General features: G+C 35.7%; 1 protein-coding gene across 3 annotated transcripts in view; it reads right to left on the bottom strand.

The window, feature by feature from the left end:
* The window catches only part of Odad2 (outer dynein arm docking complex subunit 2), a 189,894-nt gene that overhangs the window by 61,319 nt on the left and 108,441 nt on the right, over window positions 1-20,134 (bottom strand). For 2 of the 3 annotated variants that reach the window (XM_047521167.1, XM_047521168.1), the window contains exon 18: window positions 1,218-1,406. In XM_047521167.1, the coding sequence (XP_047377123.1) occupies window positions 1,218-1,406 (189 nt within the window). Of the gene's footprint in view, window positions 1-1,217; window positions 1,407-20,134 lie in introns of those variants that run through there. The other variant, XM_047521169.1, reaches the window with a different exon arrangement.

Raw genomic sequence — 20,134 nt, 5'->3', positions numbered from 1 at the left:
TGCACAAAGGAAAACAATTTAAGAAATGTGCATTTGAATCATCCTGTGTGATCGCATTTATGCACTTTATGCTTATGGCCACCAAAATGCAATGTAGAAAGATGCACTAGTTGGCTACTTAGGTGGTGTTTTGAAGGAACAAGTATTGTGGTGGGTCAAACAATGGATCAAGGTTCAGTTCTGATGAACTGGATGTTCTCAGTGCTCTCAAAGGTGAGATAAGGACCTGACATCAGTTATTTGCTCAGGGCTTGATTTCTTTGTGGGTAAGTTTCCACCCAACAAAAAAAGTCACATCAGCAAGTTTCTTAATAATAAAAATATTTATAGAAAATTGGATATTCTTCAAGGAATACCGCCAGGTATCTGGGATAACAAGATTAATTCTGCTTCTTCATTTTAGGAATATTTTTACATCTTGTTAATACACCTTGGACCCCCAAAAGGGTGAAGACGATGCAGCAAATATGATGACATACACAGAGTCTTCCATTTTTCTTTCTGTATTCTTTGTGCACATTAGATCCTTTTTGTATGTAATTACCTTGTACAGGTAAAATATAACTGAATTGAACATAGTTTCTGTTTAATTATAATGTTCTCCTGATTCAGGCAACCACTTGGTAAACTTAACAATCTGGCAGATGCTCTTAGGAACTCAAAGTATCCTACACCAGGTATTCTTCCAATGTTTGAATTTCTGCTCTATGACTTTTCTGCCAACTGGTAGTCGAGGCTATGCGTGAATACCTCTGGTTATGGTGAAGTCATTGTCTCTCAAGGCTGTCTATTCCATCTGGCACAGCTCTAGGTAAACAATAGTTGCCAACACCTTCCAGTTTACGAATGCTATCAGTCCAAGCTGGCTAAGTGGAGAGAGGTGCCATTCAACTTCTAATGTTGGCATGAATAATAAAGATGATGATAGTGGCAGTGAATAGTTAACACTTACATAGTAGCACTGCTATTTGCCACCACTTCGCTTGCCAGTGAGACAAATTAAAAAGTCTCTATTCTACCGGGATCTTGCATTTTAACATTTTATTATTTAAAATACACTTTTGCACACCTAGGTTTCAGAAAAATTAAGTGAGTTGAAGAAAATTTCATACTTCATAAGTGGCGAATATTAAATGTGAATTCAGGTCTCTGGACTTTAAACTCACTACACCACAATCTGAAAATAAATATTTAAAATAAAAAGATGTGCTACTTACTGTATTTGCCAGTTTGGACAATAAAGGAACAACCCCATGATCTGTAATAACAGCTAAGTTTTCTTGATCTTTTGCTATATTGGTAATAGCTGCACATACACTCGCCAAAACTTCTTTGTTATCCGATTTCAGTAAATTGACAACGAGTTCCAAACCACCAACAAAGGAACGAACCATTTCTCCAGCATCCTAGACAAAAATAAAAACAAAGATGGTATCAAAAAACAACCAATATTTAAACTATTTTTCCAAAAGCACAAAGTAAAATAAAAAAGCTATGAGGTACACCTTTGGGATGAAAGACAAATTCAGCTTAATTCATTTTTATATTATATATAATCTCTGTGTATGTCTGTGTAAAGTATATGTGCATATATGTAATATGAATATACATGTATGAATATATATACAACATATAACATACACACAAAATTCAGTTTGAATATTCATTTTATGAGAGTCACTATGTGAGCTACTAAGGACATAGAAGTTAATAAAATAAAGTAGTTTGATTTTATAAAATCACTGCAAACACTGAATGAACCAATACTGAATCACTGCTGTTAGGGGTAACAGAGGGTTGGGTTCTTACAGTCTCTGAATACAGAATTTTCATCATTTTGTGAATATATAATCTTGTTTTTACATGGTTCTGTTTGAAGATACCTCCTTTCATATATATTCTTAAAACATTAACATTGGACTTATGGTCAACAGTACTGTAACTCATGCAAGGAAGCTTATCTAACACACAAATTTTCTTTATAAGGAACATGAAAGACGTCATAACCAGTGAAACTCCACAAAACCACAAAAATAGAATCCTAATTAGAATAAGTTATACTCCATGTAAGTGTAATATGTCAAAATACACTCTACTGTCATTTATACCTAAAAATAAAAAAAAATTTTAAAAGCCCTAGGCAGATGCCTAGTGATGTAGCCCAGTGAGGAAGTGCTTGCCTAGCATGTTGGAAGTCCTGGGTTCAAACCCAGGATTAAAATCAATGACAACATAAAGAACCCTAGGCACCACTTCAGTAACTAGACCATTTTTAAGCAGTGAAATAGCTAACAAAATGTAGGAAAGTATGAGAAACGTGACTCATAGACCAGAACGGATACTTTTACAGTATAAGCACTGAAACAAGAGGGCAAAACATTGTCCTGTTCATGCTGGGAACGTGCACATCAGATGACACCAACTTTTCAACTTTCTGTGCAGGTCAGAGAACAACTGTGAAAATGCCTTGCATATTAATTTGGGGGTTACAAATAAATTTTAGCAAGAACTCATCAGTAATGTGGATACTGTACATGTGTACTCTTTTGCCACCCAGTTGGGTATAACGGATGAAGAAGATGGGTATTGAGAAATCACAAGTATAATGAGTAGTACTTGAGGGGAGCAGATGAAGGTATTATGAATACACATGAGGGGATTTCAGCTCTGGTGAAGATCCAAGGACTGCCTCCCCAAGAGGATGTCTGTCAGTTAAAGCCTATGGAATAGGGAGCTATCCATGTGAAGGCGATTCTGGGTGGATGACTTTTCATATGACACAGATCCCCACCCCAACCCCTGCCCAGTTCAGAATGGTTACAGCCTAAAATAAGAAAGGGAACTTGGGAGAAAATTAGACTGAAGAAGTGATTTCTTCAAGGATTTTATAAAGGCTCGGTGGAGTTCGGAGTTCATTTGAAAGTCACAGAAGAGGCTTAAGTATGGGAGGTATTAATCTTGTACCCTAGGAAATCTCTCAGGATTACAGATGCAAAGTTGGGGTTGGGAGAGGAAGTCACAGGCTATTTCACAAGTCCAGATGACAGGTTGGTGACAGAGTGGAGGAGCAGGGTGAATGAAGTCTACAGAGAAGGGTGTAGATTGGGGAGGATTCATGGGAGAAGATAACAAGTGATTGACGATTCTCATGTTTCTAGGATGACCCAGTAGTGTCCATGTTGGAAAAACAGAGTTTTGTTTTGTTTTTGGGGGGGTGGGGAAGGGTGAAGTTTGGGAAGAGAAGACCTAATTTGAATGAAGTGATCACAGACATTTAAAAAGACATGTCCAGGAGTTAGTGGGAAATATGGGTTTGGAGCTCAGAAAAGTAAAGTAGACTGGAAATATGGATTTGGAAGTCATGGGCATAAAGATTGTAATCTTGAAACAATGATTATAAAAGAATGAGGGAATGTGGTAAGAATGGGCTCTGTCCTGGTGTCCCAGTGTGGGAAAAGAATTTGTCAGAGGACCTTGAAAACAGATGTTAGAACAGAAATCTCCATATCCTCTGAGACTACATAGGAGACGGTCTCTAAGGTCCAATTATTTGGCCCCATGACTTTCTTAAATAATAGAAAAATTAGCATCTTTTGAATCTCAGCTGTATGTCATGCATGTAGCATGTACTGCACATAAATTAGCCCAGTTAAGACGCAGCATCACCATGCAAAGTAGGTATCAATATTTCCATTTTTGATTTTTTTTGAGATATCACAGATGTTGAACTTTATAAATTAGATTGCAGGAACTGTGTCTTACTCAACTTAGAGATCTTTATGAACCATTAATTTTATTTTCTCATCCCCATGTCCCCAAATTCTCCCACAGTGTCCCCAGCCCTTAGGACAAAATTCAAACTCCACATACAGTTTACATGCCCTTCATGCTACGCCCTGGCTTAGGTCTCCAGCTTCACCTTCCCACCCTGATGGCCCCTCTCTAATGGCCCCATACACCCTCACCCAGTGGCTCCCCACATGACCAATAGTCACAACCCTGGGACTCATTCCCTGAGAATGGGATTCATGAAGTCTGGGTGTGGCCTATAAAAATGAGCCTTTGTCAAGCTCTCTTGGTGAGCCTGAACTTGAGCCAACCTTGGGAACACTGCTTTGTGCATTAGTCCTCCAGGTTTCACGCCCTCAAACCTGCTGCTTTGCCCTGTCTCCACCTTTGCACATTCTGTTTTGACTTCCTTCCTCTTGGTTTGGGAATTCCTACACATCCTCAGTTATCAACTAAGGAATCATTTTTTCTGAGACTCTCTCCTAAACCTCAAATCTCCTAAACCTCAAGCAGCTCCTCCTACAATATGGATTCTTCTGTCTTATAGAAATGATCGCTTGATGTAGCTGCGGCTTAATCATTTGCTTTTGACCTTGAATTGTAACTTCTAGGAGGCAGGGATTCTTTGTCTTGTTCATCATTGTATGCCTAGTGACTATGCCAGCTTCTAGTTGTCAGTACATGCTCAATTAACATTTCTCAAATTTGATTGCAAACTCACTGCTATAAAAGGAAGCTTTCCCTACAGGCATCACAAGCCAAACCAAGCTTCCAGTAAATAGTGAAGGTAGGACACAAGCCAGGTAATGTGCAAAGCAATCTTCCCTACCTCTCCTGATTGCTGTGGGAACAGATGTGAGAGTAATATTGGTGCCTAATGCTCAATGCCAAATTTAAATACAACTTCTAATACAACATACTTCCAAGTTCTGATGTATTCACAAAATTATTTGGAAAATACTTAATTGCTACTTTTTTTCCAGAATTCTACAAATAAAGCTTCTTATGTAACACACACAAAAAATATTTTAACTATAGTCTGCACTGTCACCTTATCAAGCTTCTATGCATTAGGTTTGTAATCAAATCATAAATTAAAGACATGAATTTATTAATCTTCAAATATCCAACATAATTTAGTCCTAATTACCCTTTAATCCTAATTACCCTGAAAGGGCAATCCTAATTACCTTTCAACTCCTAATTACCCATATTATAGATGAGGAAAACCTTAGAGGAATTCACTAATATGCCGTAAGTGACAGAAGTGGGATTTGAATCCAGATCTGTCTGATCCCAAAGTCCCTCTACTGTATTACCATTATGTGAGTGCTAACCACAAACTTGGTTCAAAAGGAAGTTATGTGTATGTAAGTTCCAAATAAAAAACAATGGCTTTCTTCCAAAATTTCAGGGGACTTCAAACACATAGCCCTAAAGCTCGACTTCTCTAAAGTGATGACATCTGTGCTCAACTTATACACAGGTCAATTGCAAAATTACAGAATCTTTTTTTTTTCAAGAACTCAAGGAATTCTGGAAAGACAAAGTTTCTGAATCTTCCTATAATAACAGCAATGAGTATTAAAAATCAAAAACCATACATACAATAACATGAGATGACAAGATATCCACACTGACCCCAAAATAAAGCAAACTGGGACAAACCATAAACTGCAGAATGAAGGCAGAGAGATGATTTGCAAAGACCTTGAAAGGCAGAGAATCTCAAGTAGCCATTCAGTTCTCACCGTAAAGCTCAGGAACAGCAGCAGAGCTGAAAATGGGCCTTTCAGATCCTGATGAATGGACAAGACCCCAATTCCAGGAGGATTGTGGTGCAGCTGCAACTGTCAGTCTTTGAAGCAGTAGCTGAGTCCCATGAAAACTAAGAGCTACAACATTTGCACTTAGGAGAAATGACTGGTAACTGTATCTAAATTAAGCAGAGTAGAAACACTGGATGAAAGAATAAGAAAGGACAGATTAAAGAAAAAGGGGCTGGGGATATAGTTCTGTTGGTAGAGTGCTTGCCTTGGTAGTATGAGGCCCTGGGTCCAATCCCCAGCACCTCAAAAAGAAAGAAAAAAAAAAAAAAAAAAAAAAAAGAAAAGAAAAGAGGAGAGGGAAAGAGCAGCAAAGGTATATTCTCCATCACTGTGAAATGAAAAAAGATCTTGAGAATGTGAAACTAGGAATGCTGTCCTTGCTCACAGCTCTCCCCTAAAATAGCAGGAAAACATTTCTCTTAATAATGAGCAACATTAAAAAAAAAAAAAACCCATTGGTCAATTTCTATGTGGAGTTATTACAAGGAATAAAACAGAGAGAATAAGGAGTAGAAAAACATCCTTACAGAAAATGAAAACACATCAAGAAGACATGCATACAAATTGTAATGCAATGTGTTTATTTTATTTGAAATGCTGGGGATTGAACCCAGGGCTTTGCTCAGGCTAGACAAGTGCTCTACTACTGAACTCAACCCCCAGTCCCTAGTAACATTTTTAAATGAATTAAAACAAGGTTAAAAAAGCAATGGATAAAAAACAAGTTAGAATCATCAAAATCCACAAATTGGGTGATTAGTACACAAAACAAGTTTTAAAGAGAAGCAAAAGACATGCACAAAGGAGAAATGAAAGAAAAATTCATTTTGGAAATGAAGAGTAAACTAGAAGGAACACAGGAATGAATAAACATAATGGATAATCTCTTTAAATAAGTAGAAGATGTGAAAATTGCAAAGTAATGGAAAAAACTTAAAAAATATTCAAGAGAACAAATAAGCCAAGAAGATCTAACACACGTGTTAAGAGTCCCCAAGAAGGAAAACAAAACTACACAATAGAGAGGACTTCTAAACTTACAATTTGAGACAACTCTCTCCTGAAAGAAATATTGAGAGTATATTGAAAAGACACCTTATGTACCTGGGAAATTTCACCCAGAATGGGGTAACACGAAAACACATTCTAATACAACTGCTGAACTTTAATTAAAAAAAAAAAAAATTCTTTGGTTATTTAGGCAAAAAGACCAAGTGATTTGTAAGGGAAAAAACATTATCATTAGGCTTTTCAAAAGCAGTTTTTTATGATAAATGAAAGGGAATAACACATCTAAGCCACTAAACAAGTGAAAATATTGATCAAGGTTCTAAAACTGAGCCATTTGACCTTCAAGACAGAGAGGGAGGGGGGTATAAAAGATGGTGGAATGAGACAGACATCATTAACCTATGACATGAATGATTACATGAATGGTGTGGATCAACATCATGTTCAACCACAGCAATGAGAAGATGTACCCAATTTATGTATAATGAATCAAAATTTTATTTTTAAAAATAAAAATTATAAAGAAAAGACTGTTAAAAACATAGAAGATTTGGGGAAGTGATGGCAACACAGGAATGACCTAAGAAATCTACTTTTTTTCATTTTTCTTTTTTTTTGTCGTGCTGGGGATTGAACTCAGGGCCTTGTGCTTGCAAGGCAAGCACTCTACCAACTGAGCTATATCCCCAGCCCACAGAAATCTACTTTTGAGAATGAATGTCAGGCTTCCAAAAAGACTGGCAAGACACTGACAAAAGGACTGTGAATTTTCTTATGTTGTTTTTTTCTTGTTTTTACTACTTGATTAGCATGTATTAATTGTACCTATTGATTCTGTGTATATATATCAACACATGCATATAGCATACACTAACAAAATCCAACCTCCCATAACTCACACCCCAAAGAAAACTTTCCAACTTTCCTTAATTGGTTTTCTATATTCAGGTTGAATGTTTTTAATACTTTCACACTTGAGAGAACATGCAGTACTTGTCTCTGTATCTGGCTTATTTTCACATAACATAAAGTCCTCCAGTTTGATTCATTTTTGCTAAAACTGGTATGGCTTCATTCTTCATGGCCAAATAATATTCCACTGTGTATCCATACCACATTTTCTTTACCCATTCATCAATGGGCATTTAAGATGATTTCATATCTTAGCTATACACATATCTTTTTTGGTATGCTGATCTCATTTCTTTGGATATGTTCAGAAGAGAGAATGCTAGGTCGCATGGTAACTCTCTTTTTAGTTTTTTGAGGAACCTCCATATTGATCTCTATAATAGCTCTGCAAATCTGCATTCCCAAAAACAGTCAATGAGAGTTATTTTTTTCCACATGCTTGCCAACATTTGTAATTTTTTTGTCTTTGTAATAATAGCATTTCTGAGAGTCAGGGTTAGGACTGCAGGTTTCTTAAAATTCTCAACTGATTTCATTTTCTTCAGGACTATCTCAATCCCGTTCTCAGTATTGGTGTTTCAGTCAACTTTTTCATTGATGTGACCAAAAGACCTGATAAGAACAATTTTAAAGGAGAAAATGTTTATTTTGAAGTTCATGGTTTCAGAGGTTTCAGTCCATAGACAGCCTTTCCTTGGGGCCCAAGGTGAGGCCAAACGTCATGGAAGAAGGATGTGGTAGAGGAAGGCAACTGAGGACAGGGTACCAGGAAGCAGAGAGTGTGCTCACCAAGAACAAAATATACACCCAAAAGGCACAACCCCGATAGCCCACCTCCTCCAGCCACAGCCTATCTGCCTATACCACCCAGTTAATTCCTATTGTTGGATTAATATACTGATTAGGTTTAGGGTCTCATAACCCCGTCACTTTACCCCTAAGCTTACTTGCATTGATTCGCACATGAGCTTTTGGGATACCTCATATCTAAACCATACCCCTTGGTCACTCCTTCCCTCTATACTCTTACAGATGTTTTTCTCCAAAATTCGTTTCTCCATTCTCCTTTGCTAGCCAAGTCCTCATTTTGATTTCCACCTCATATATACAGCTTCAGGAAGGGTGGTCTTCACCCCAAGGGCAATTCTGGACTGGCCCAACCCTACACAGAAGTCCCATTCCATTTGCCAACTATTTGTTTAAGGCTCCAGTTATAGCCAGTGAAGTCTGAAATGTTCTCTTACAATCTTCTGAAAATGTTTTGTTAGTTGTAAGGAATTATCACAGGTCACACTGAAAATGGCAAAAGGAAAATAGCCTGGGTCCTTGATGACATTGTTGAGTTTCTGAACCAATTAATCCCAAAATCCGATTCCAAGATTTATAGCCAAAGGCATCTTTAGCTCTTTATTCATCATGTTGCAATGATTTTCTTACGGGTCCTTACCCCAGTCATTTGTGAGCTTTTCAAGAACAGAGGCACCTGCTCTTGTTTATCGATTCTCTGTTGGCATGTAGGCTGTGATTCAGTGAATATTCAATAAATGTTCGTTGAATTACACAAAAAGAAAAAGAAAAAGAGGACTGCAAGTTTAAGACACTTAGACATAGTCATAAACACTAAAAAGAATATTCCCTCTGTATAGTAGAATATAAATTGATAGGATCAGGTCAACAAGTCACATCCAAATGGGCCTTGCTTCTCTGGAGTCAGCCTCACAGAGCCTAATGAATTCCCCATTCTCTCGTTTCGCTTTATCAGTAGAGACAATAAGCCACAGCACTGGGGCTGTACTGGGAAAAGTGACAAAAGTGATCACATCTACCTCTGATCCAAGAACTTCCTAAGGTGCATGGTATGAGATACAGGGAGCCAAAGACTCGGTGAGATCATGGGCCTCGCTCACCGAGGTCTCGTAATGCTTAGAATCGGCAGGACAGTGAAATGTTAGATTCAAACCCTATGGGCCAAACTTTGTTTATTTGTTTTGAAGGTGTGATTTCTTTCTTTTTCCTTTTTTCTTTTTAAGTTCAAAGATTTTAAACATATGACGTCTTGCCTCGCATAGTTTCTATGGAAAGGGAGACAGTATATTTGAGGATGGAAAAAATAATTACTCTGCCAAAACTGTCTTTCCCTAGCGCTAAACGACTGGGCAAATTCACCACATTTTCCACCTTCTCACATATCTTAAAAACTAGTCTTCGCCAGTTTCACCGCTGGTACAATGCTGGTTATGCACAATTCAAATATTCATCTATAATGGAAAAAGCCTTAGTAATAATAATAACTGCCTAATTTTTTGCAGTTCACAAAAGATTCCCTCCCATATGCCTTAGTTCAGGTGACCCTCACAAAACTGCCTCAAGGAGGCATGACTTCCTCAATTTATAATCACAAAGGCTCAAGGTTCATGAGGAGTTAGGAACAAAACTAAAAGTTAACCTAAGATTTCCTGAGTTCTCTTGCAGTATCTTTTCACTATATGCTGTGCACTTAGCCTTGGAAGCCCTTGCGATGCTATTTATCAGATTAAATCTGGTTTATAATCAGAAGAATCTTTATAATTTGGGGGACTAATAATTCCCAAAGAGATAAAGTTATGTTGCCAATGACATTTCCTGAGACAAACAAAAACAGTCACTGAAAAAGAGAATATGAAACACCTTCTTAATGCTATTAAAGATTGAATGATTGAACAAATAGGAAAAGGTGTGAAGTTCAAACAAAACAGAAAATCAAGTCGAATACACAAATAAGATGAAAAATGTAAAATAGCAATATCCTGACATTTGGCTAAAATTCAACTAATAGGAAAATATTAAGATGTTATTTACAGATTAATGAATAAAACAGAAAACTGGGTGTTTTGGCATAGAGCAATTAAATTAATGGGTATGAAATTCTTTCTCTTGCCTCCAGCAAAAAGAACTGGCAGTTTTCTGATGAGGTGAGATATACATAATACAACTTTAAAGCACATACAAGGCAAGCGTAACATGACTTAAGACAAAAATTTTTAACCAGAAGAGCTATAAAAACACGGCTCTATGCCACATAGAGACCATATGATGCATAATATGGCATTTGAAAAAGATTTAAAAATAGCGCATTGCATATAAAAATTTCAAAAATCCTACACTCACATCAGAATAGCATGTCAGAGAAACCAAAACCGAACAGTCAAATCTTGTCCTAAATGCATATTCAATAAATCGAATCCTTCTAAAATTCTAAATACACCATATATATATACTCAAGGAGAACAGAGTTTGTTTGTGCTGTTCTATCACAATAAGATCCTTGTTCTTTTCCCAGTAGTTAACAAATCCTAAAGTTTAAAAAAAAAATTATTGCTGAATTAGAATTACCTTATATTCTCAAATGTAGTTTTTCAAAAATCAGAATTAGAATGTCAGTTATCCTTTTCCTTATAAACTGAAGGAAATGTAAATTAATTTCAGGCAAAAGAAATGATACAGTCCTTATAGTCCAGATTTACCTAGTAAAAAGATATATTATGCTTCGAGGATAATTTTATCCAGTTAACTCTCAAGAAAAATAAAGAATATAAATTGATGCTTTCTTTTTTTCTTCTTTCCTAACCTAGTACAAGACAATTTTCTTAAATATCATAGGACAACTGTGATTTTTCCATTTTATCACCTCCTATGTTTATTCTGCTTTAGATGCAATATTCTGTTAATGAGGAGGTCTAAATTGTGAGGAACCATTGTGTAACCAGAGGCTTACACAGTTAATTATGTGACATTCTTAACCAATGACGCACTCGAAAAAACTTTATAATAAGTACAAGGTGCTAAACGAATGTAAGTCATATTATCATAAAATGGCTATTATTTATAAACTACATGTGTATATATTTATGGATATTTTAAAAGCACATGTATGTTTTTATTTTTTAAATGTATATAAATATCTATATTTATTTAAATTTTCTCCCTGCTTATACTCAATATAACCCACAGATTAAGATGAATAAAGCAAAATCCTGTTCAGATTCAGACAGATGCTTCTGAAAAGTGAGTTTTGTGGATCAGGCAAGGAATACACTTGAAACAATAATTTTGACAGAATAAAAATTAACTATATAAAATATCATGCTGCAGAAAACAGGAATCTTCAAGAGAGTGCTTTCTAAAAGTTTATTTCTTGGGTCAGTTATACCACATTTTTCTATAAATATGTGGTTATCATGCCAATTCAGCATATGAGAGTCTATTTAACTCATAATGAATGTGAAATATCAATTAAGTTAATTATAACTAATCCTCATCTTCATGATGTGACATCATTAACAAGAGTGTGGAAAGGGAGAAAGTAGAGCTGTATGTGATTGAAATTAAGTTATTATCAATTTAAGATAGAACACTATAACTCTGGGATATTATATGCAATTCCCATTAGTAACCACAAAGAAAATATCTATAAAATATGTATGAAAGTAAATGAGAAGGCAATCACTATAAAAATCAACTACACACAAGGGAAAAGAAGTACTGAAGGAAACAAGGGACAAAAAAACTATAAAACATATAGAAAACAAATAACAAAATAGCAAAAGTAAGTACTTCACTATTAGTAATTATTTTAAATGTAAATGGAACAAACTCCCAATAAAAAGATAGACTGACAAAATGTATTGAAAGAGCAGGATCTAACAATAAGTTGTCTACGACATTCCTTGACATCTAAGAACATGCATAGGTTGAAAAAAGTCCATGCAAATCGTAATCCAAAGAAAGCAGGGATGGCTATACTATTAACTTACAAGGCACATTGTAAGTCAAATTGTTACAAGAGACAAAAAAGGACAAAAGGGTCAATTAAACCAGATATCATAATTACAGACGTGGACAGCAAACATCAGAGCTCTAAAACAGATGAAGCAAACAGCCACACAACTGCAGGGAGAAATTCACAGCTTCAAAATCCTACTTTCAATCATGGATGAAAAGAAAGAAGGTAAATATGGAAACAGAGGACTTGAACAACATTGCAGACCAACTGGACCCAAATGACATATACAAACACTCTGCCACAGCAGACTACTTATTTTTCTCAAGTGCACACTGAACATCCTCTGGGATAAACCATATGTTAGTACAAAAAACAAGTCTTACATGTTTTAAAAAAGATTGAATTCATATAAAGTATCTTTTCCAAACACAGTGAAATGAAACTAGAAATCTACTGCAGAAGGACAACTGGAAAATTCACAAATAAGAGGAAATTCAACAACACATTTGTAAACGATCAATGGATCAAAGCAGTAATCACAAATAAATAGAAAAACAGTAATGAAAAGCAATGAAAACAATAAAGAAAAGCAACGAAAAAAAAAGTTGGTTATTCCAATAGGTTGCTACATTGAGAACTTTCAGTTAGATTGAATTGGATTAAAAAAGACTTAAATTACTAAAATCAGTAATAAAAGAAGGGTTATTAAAACCAATTTAACATAAATAAAAGAACTGTAAGTAATTACATGTCAACAAATTGGATAGCCTAGATAGAAATGGAAAAATTTCTAAAAATTTACAACCTAGCAAGACTTAATCTTGAAAAATAAAATAAAATGAAACCTGAATAGACCTGCAATGACTAAGAAAACTGAAGCAGAAATCAAAAAATTCCCTATAATGAAAAGCCCAGGACAGGCTTCACTGGTGAATTCTACCAAACATTCAAAAATGAATTAAGATCAATTCTTCTTGAACTCTTCCTAAAAATTGGAGAGGAGGGAACACTCTCAAACTCATTATATAAGATTAACAATTCTCCAAATACCAAAGCTTAAAGATGCTTAAAACAAAATCTCAAGAAACACCTATAGACAAAACATCCCTTATGAATACCAATACTAAAACCCCCAATAAAATACCAGCATACTGAGGTCAATAGCATATTAAAAGGATTATAATATCACAACACAGTAAAATTTAGTCCTAGAGTACAGATAGTTCAATATATTAAATTTTTAAAAATATATTAAAATCAATCTATAAATAAGCCACATTAGCAAAATAAAAACCACATCATCAGTTCAATTGATGCAGAAAAAGCATTTGACAAAATTCAACATCATTTCGTGACTAAAAAACATCTCAATAAACTGGATAGAGAAGCAAACTATCTTAAAAATAATAAAAGCCACAAATGAAAAACCCAACAATTGGCATATTCAATGACGAAAGAGTGAAAGATTTTCTTCTCAAAGATCAGGAATAAGGATAGGATATGTACTTTAAGCATTTCTATTCACCACAGTACTGGAAGTTTCAAATCAGAACAGTAAGGCAAGAAAAAGACATTTAAAATCTTTGAATTAGAGAGAAAGAAGGAAAACTACCTCTGTTCACAACTGACATGATCTTATATTAGAAAAACTTAAAGATGGTGTTAGAACTGATAAATAAATTCAGCAAAGTTGCAGGATACAAAATCATAATGCAAAATCAGTTGCATTTCTATATACTAGCAGTGAACAGTCTGAAACAAAAAGAAAATAATTCCTTTTATAACAGCATCAAAAAGAATAAAAGTTAACAAAGGTAAAAATCTTCCTGCATTTATGGGCTAGAAGGTTTAATATTGTTAAAATGTCAACCATACCCAAGTTGATCTACAGATACAATGTATTACCATCAAAATTCCAGTGATTTCCCTATTTTTGCAGAACTAGATAAATCCTTTCTAAAATTCATATGTAATCTCAAGGGGACCCTGAATAGCCAAAACAATCTTGAAAAAGAAAAAACTGGAGAGCTCACACTTCCTGGTGTCAAAACTTACTATAAAGCTATAATACTCAAAACAGGGCGATCCTGGTATAATGCCACAAAATAGAGACATATATAAACCTTCCTGTATTTTGTCCAGCAAGAGTATCAAGACCATCTAATGGGGAAAGGACAGTCTTTTCAACAAATGGTGCTGGGAACCTGGATATCAACATGCAAAAACAATAAAAGTAGGACCCTCTACTGTATAACATAACCAAAAATTAACTCAAACAAATTAAAGTTCCAAACATAAGACCCCCAGTTAAGGGATAGATTCAAACTAAAAAGCTTTCTCTCAGCAAAGGAAACTATCAGAAATGTGAAGAGAGAGCCTACAGAGTGGGAGAATATCTTTGCCAACCATACCTCAGATAGAGCGCTAATTTCCAGAATCTATAAAGAACTCAAAAAACTCTACACGAAGAATACAAATAATCCAATCAACAAATGGGCTAAGGAAATGAACAGACACTTCACAGAAGAAGATGTACAAGTAATCACCAGATATATGAAAAAATGTTCAACATCCCTAGTAATAAGGGAAATGCAAATCAAAACTACCCTAAGATTTCATCTCACCCCAATTAGAATGGCGATTATCAAGAATACAAGCAACAATAGGTGTTGGCGAGGATGTGGTGAAAAAGGAACACTCATACATTGCTGGTGGGGTTGCAAATTAGTGCAACCACTCTGGAAAGCAGTGTGGAGATTCCTCAGAAAGCTTGGAATGGAAACACCATTTGACCCAGCTATCCCACTCCTTGGCCTATACCCAAAGGACTTAAAATCAGCATACTACAGAGATACAGCCACATCAATGTTCATTGCTGCTCAATTCACCATAGCCAGATTGTGGAACCAACCTAGATGCCCTTCAGTTGATGAATGGATAAAGAAACTGTGGCATATTTATACAATGGAATATTACTCCGCAATGAAGAATGATAAAATGATGGCATTTGTAGGCAAATGGTCGAAATTGGAGAATATCATGCTAAGTGAGATAAGCCAATCTCAAAAAACTAAAGGACGAATGATCTCGCTGATAAGCGGATGAGGACATATAATGGGGGGTGGGACGGGCTAGCATTAGGTTTAGGGTTAGGTTTAGAGTTAGGCTAAGGAGAGCAGTAAGAATGAAGGAAAGAAGGACTGTGTAGAGGGAAAAGAGGGGTGGGAGGGGTGGGAGGGGTGGGAGGGGTGGGGGGGAGGGGAAAAATATAATAAACATCATTACCCTATGTAAACGTAAAAAAAATAAAAAAAAAAAAAAAAAAAAGACCCCCAGTTAAATGTTCTGAAGGAAAAATCCAAAGCACAATGTAGCCAAAGTTCTGAGTTTGGTAAGTTTAGAACCAAAAGTCCTCAAAGGACCTTAGTTCAGATTTTATAGGAGAAAAATTAAAAGAATTCCAGACAGGAGACCTAAATCTTGTTCACTTCTCAAACACAGGTGTACAAAAGGGATTCCATATTCATGAAAGAAGGTGAAAAAACATTACCACTCAAGGCTGCCATAGTTATTTCTTACGTCAATTTGTGCCTGTAGAGACAGTGATGGACCAACCTTGTGGCCAAACACTAAGACAGGGACAGAGGAAAATGAGAGCTATTGCCAAGATAGAAGCTTGTTGGGTATAGAAACAAACATGCCAGGGGATGGTCTCTGGAAGAAAACAGCTGTACTTTTGACAAATCCAGAGTATCAATCTGAATCAAGATAATTCTGGAATACAAAGATAATCTCCTCAAGTGATTCTCTCGCACAAGCATTTTGTGTCATTAGAAAACTTGATGCCAGGCTGGTAAACAGAAAGGGACCACCCGTCATCTCAAGTCTTACAATCTTGTGTGCTCTGTGTGGGCAGTGTTGAAGTTCCACAACAGGAAGCGTCTCAAGGCATCCTTGGCCTCCCAATCTTGCAGTCCTGCAATCCCACATCCTGGTGTGTGGTCCCTTGGTCCCACTGTTCCATGTTCTGACCTGCAGTCCCAGTGTCCCAAAGTCAGGTCTCATGGATGGTCACTCCCACACTCCAATTCTCCTAATCCTGTGCTTTCAGAGGATTGTAAGTCTGAGGATTGTAGTCTTGCAAAGACATACTCTCACTGTCTAGCAGCCCTGTGGCCTCAAAATTTCCAGATCTTGGGGCGGTGGAGGGCTGTAGCTCAGTGGCAGAGTGCTTGCTGAACATGTGTGAGGCACTGGGCTCAATCCCTACCACCATGTAAAAATAAATATATAAAATAAAGGTATTGTGTCCATTTACAACTAAAAATTTTAAAAGAAAATTCCAGAGCTTGCGATTTTGCAATTTTTAGATATAGCAATCTCTTCGTATTTGGTCCCAAGACCTGCTGTAGGCAAGACTTGATTTCACCAAAGTGTGTGGAATCAGGTGACCTGAGTTTAGCCAAAAGTTCAGCCAAGGCCCCGCCAAATTCAACTTTGGACAAGATAAAAAAATAAGCCTCAAAGTCACTCGAGTAGTTGGAGGCTGAGCTGAATAACAGAAAGTGATAAACTTAGACTTCTGGAATATGATTTCTAAGATCTTGATATATGGAGAAAGCTGTAATCCTGCTCCCAACAAATTCGATTTTTTATTTCATCAAATTGATTAACCCCTTACTACTGCTGCTCAAGGAAGGAAAGAATGCTCCCTCTACTTTAAAATATAAATACATATACATACACACATACCATGGCACTTTTTAAATATGTACATTATAATATATACAATGACCAGCCTACAAAAACAATTTTTTAAACCCACAAGGTATGTAAAGAAGCACATGGAATTAAAGAATAAGGACAGAAAAGAGAATGTGGAAGGAAAAACTTTTAAAATAATGGCTCAAATGTCTTCCCAAATTGAACCAAAAGAGCAACCCACAAACTCACAGAAAGCTCTAAGAACCAGAGTAACTACTAAAACAGACACACACACACACACACACATTAGTTTCCGAAAACTAAAAATAAAAAAAAAAAAACTAAAATCAGCTAAAGAGGAAAGTCATAAGGAAACAAAGAGAATTAAAGATAAAAATGACAGTTCTTTCTTATCAGAAATGGTGATGGGTAGGAAACAGCAAACTAACACTTTTAAAGTGCTAAATTTGAGTAGGTGCAAATATGAACTTGGGTAAGGTTTATGGATGTTAGAATCAAGGTATTCCCACCTTTTAGAATTGACTGGGAATGTGGGAAACTTACTTAATAAAGTAACAGGAACTGATAACTATGCTTTCAAAATGGGTTGAATGATTTCATAAGTAGTAAGGTGTAGGTACACAATTTGGTATATATAGTACCTATTTAGAAAGGCCTATACCTTTAGTCATAACTTTCCTGTTCAAATATTACTCTTCTGTCAATTCTACTTCTTCCTAGACTAACACCCTCCATTGTAGCTGCCTGTCAAGTAGAGACTGAGAAGCAAGGCAGGTAGGGTAGGAATCCAGGTGAAAGCAACAGATAGGGCTTCAGCTGGTGGCCCTTCCAGCTGTGCTCTGAAGATAGGTTTTTTTTTGACACCCTCATGTTTTGATCCTTCATGTCCCTACTTGAAATCTGATATACCAAAAAAAAAAAAAAAAAAAAGAAGTTTATATTCCAGTTTGTTATCTTTCTCCTAGGATTTTAGGAACTAGAGACCAAATAAGGAGCACACCATTTGGTAACTTAAAAATGATGGCAGACCTCAAATAGCCAGGCAGTCTATAAGCATGGATCACATTTTAAAGAGATTTTAGGTTTTTTGTTTTTTTTTTTTTTTTTTTAAACTTTGTTGATTCGTCGGCTCGCCATGGGACAACTATACATTCTACAGCCTAATCATAGGCGAATCGAAGCTCATAAACTGTGTTTATAGCGGTACTGTCAGTATGAAACTAAACCCCTATGCAAGCCTTCTCCAGGTTCTCTCTGGCTCCCTGATTGGGCACGGCTCATTGGGCAGCTGAAGTTAAACAGAGAGTGATGTCAAATTCCTGTCCTGTTTGATCAGCTGGGTTCTGTCACACCTGTGGTCAGGAAGTTGGCCTCATCCATACTTAGTGCTCAACATTCCTGGCTAAAATTGCCCAAGCATGTATTCCAACCTCATAGAAATTAACTACTTCTATTCTCTTTGGGGGAAATCATTCTTACATTTCTTTGATTAACTTCTCTTATTTGGAGCAGATCCTTATGTCACTGGTTTCAAAATGACTAGAGATTTATTTTTCCTCCAAGATCAAATTCAAAACCAGACATTGTTTTCTAAACAAGTAGCAAAATTAAATTTAAGAAGGTTACAAGGTCAAATAATTACACAGAACTTACTGATTTGAAAGAAAAATTGAGTTTTCTTCCTATTTCTACAATTGACTTATACATTCAGAGTACGTACTCTAAAATAAGAACAGCCATTTCCTATACAATTCATAAAGAATTAGTGTTTATAAATTAGTATGAAGTATATAATTCCTAAGTAATATGAATTCTAAGTAATATGAATTATAGCACTTCGTATTAAAAGGCAAATATATTTAAATGTTTGCTTTTTTCTTCATAAAACTTTTAAAAACTTGTTAAATGGAAAGAAACTGAATTACAGAAATTACTCTGAATACTATTTAGTAACATTCATGAAATGAGCTATTTTAAGAAATATACATAATTCTTACAAATGTTGGCAAAAGGCATGAAAGTGATTATAAGTGATGTGACATAATTACACATTCTTCACATGAGTGCATGCTACTTTTCAGTATCTTATTGCTTGTGGAACACAAAAAAAGTTGACTTTCTACAGCAGAAGGTTTTGCTTCTTAAGAACAAAGAATTTAATACATGGGTGTTTGCCAGACTCGGTTGTTACATTTCTTACATCACAACTTCCTAATACTGAACACCTGTTCAGCTGCCGGTTTTCGCCAAAGATGTGTTTGATCATTGAGCTTGAAAGCAACAGCTTTTTACTTCCATTTACAAAACTCTCACATTTTTTTTTACAAAGCAGTTATTAGTCTAAAGCCAGGCTTGCAGCTCATGAACTGTACCAAATAACATCACTACAGAGGTCAAATCTTAGGATCTCTGTTGTTTTAGTGACCATAATTGGGAAAAACAAAACACAAAAATAAAATTTCCCCAAAGCCTAATATGGAAAACACCTTAAGCAGTAAACTTTTAAATAAAAATCCTTAGGAAAATACACAGTGAATCTTTTGTAATTAGGTCATTTTAGTTGACCTTCTGTTCTTCAGTACTTGTTAGACTGAAGAACACTGAGAAGCTCTCTAATTGAAGACGCTTATTTCCTGCCTTAAATATTCTTTCAGGGTGTAAGATAGACTCATATTTCACACTCTGACTTTCCAATCATGTATGGAATGGACAGATAATTATTAAGCTGGCAACATCTTTTTCATCTAGTAAGTTTTATCCCTAAGTAAACAAAAACTATTAGATACTTTCCGAAATGAAGAGAAAGTTTTTAAATTTCTTATTAAGATACTGGTCTACTACTGAAAGGTCAATATTTTTTGTTTTAAAAAATCCACATAATATTTGTTTTATGCAAACTAATAACAAAACAACTACAAGGCAAATACAATGCCAACTTACATCGTGAATCATCGTCTGAATTACCCTGTATACTGAAGTCTTTGATTCTGGCAATTTATTGTCAGGCTTCTTCCCTGATAAGTAACTTTAAATATTTCCCAACAAGAAAAGATGTAAAACATTCACTAGAAGCAATTTCCACATCTCATTTTCTTAACAGATAGAT

Source organism: Sciurus carolinensis, chromosome 12 (genome assembly GCF_902686445.1).
Source record: "Sciurus carolinensis chromosome 12, mSciCar1.2, whole genome shotgun sequence".
Taxonomy (NCBI): Eukaryota; Metazoa; Chordata; class Mammalia; order Rodentia; family Sciuridae; genus Sciurus; species Sciurus carolinensis.
Note: the sequence above shows the minus strand (reverse complement) of the source record. Positions and strands in the feature narration are given on the sequence as shown.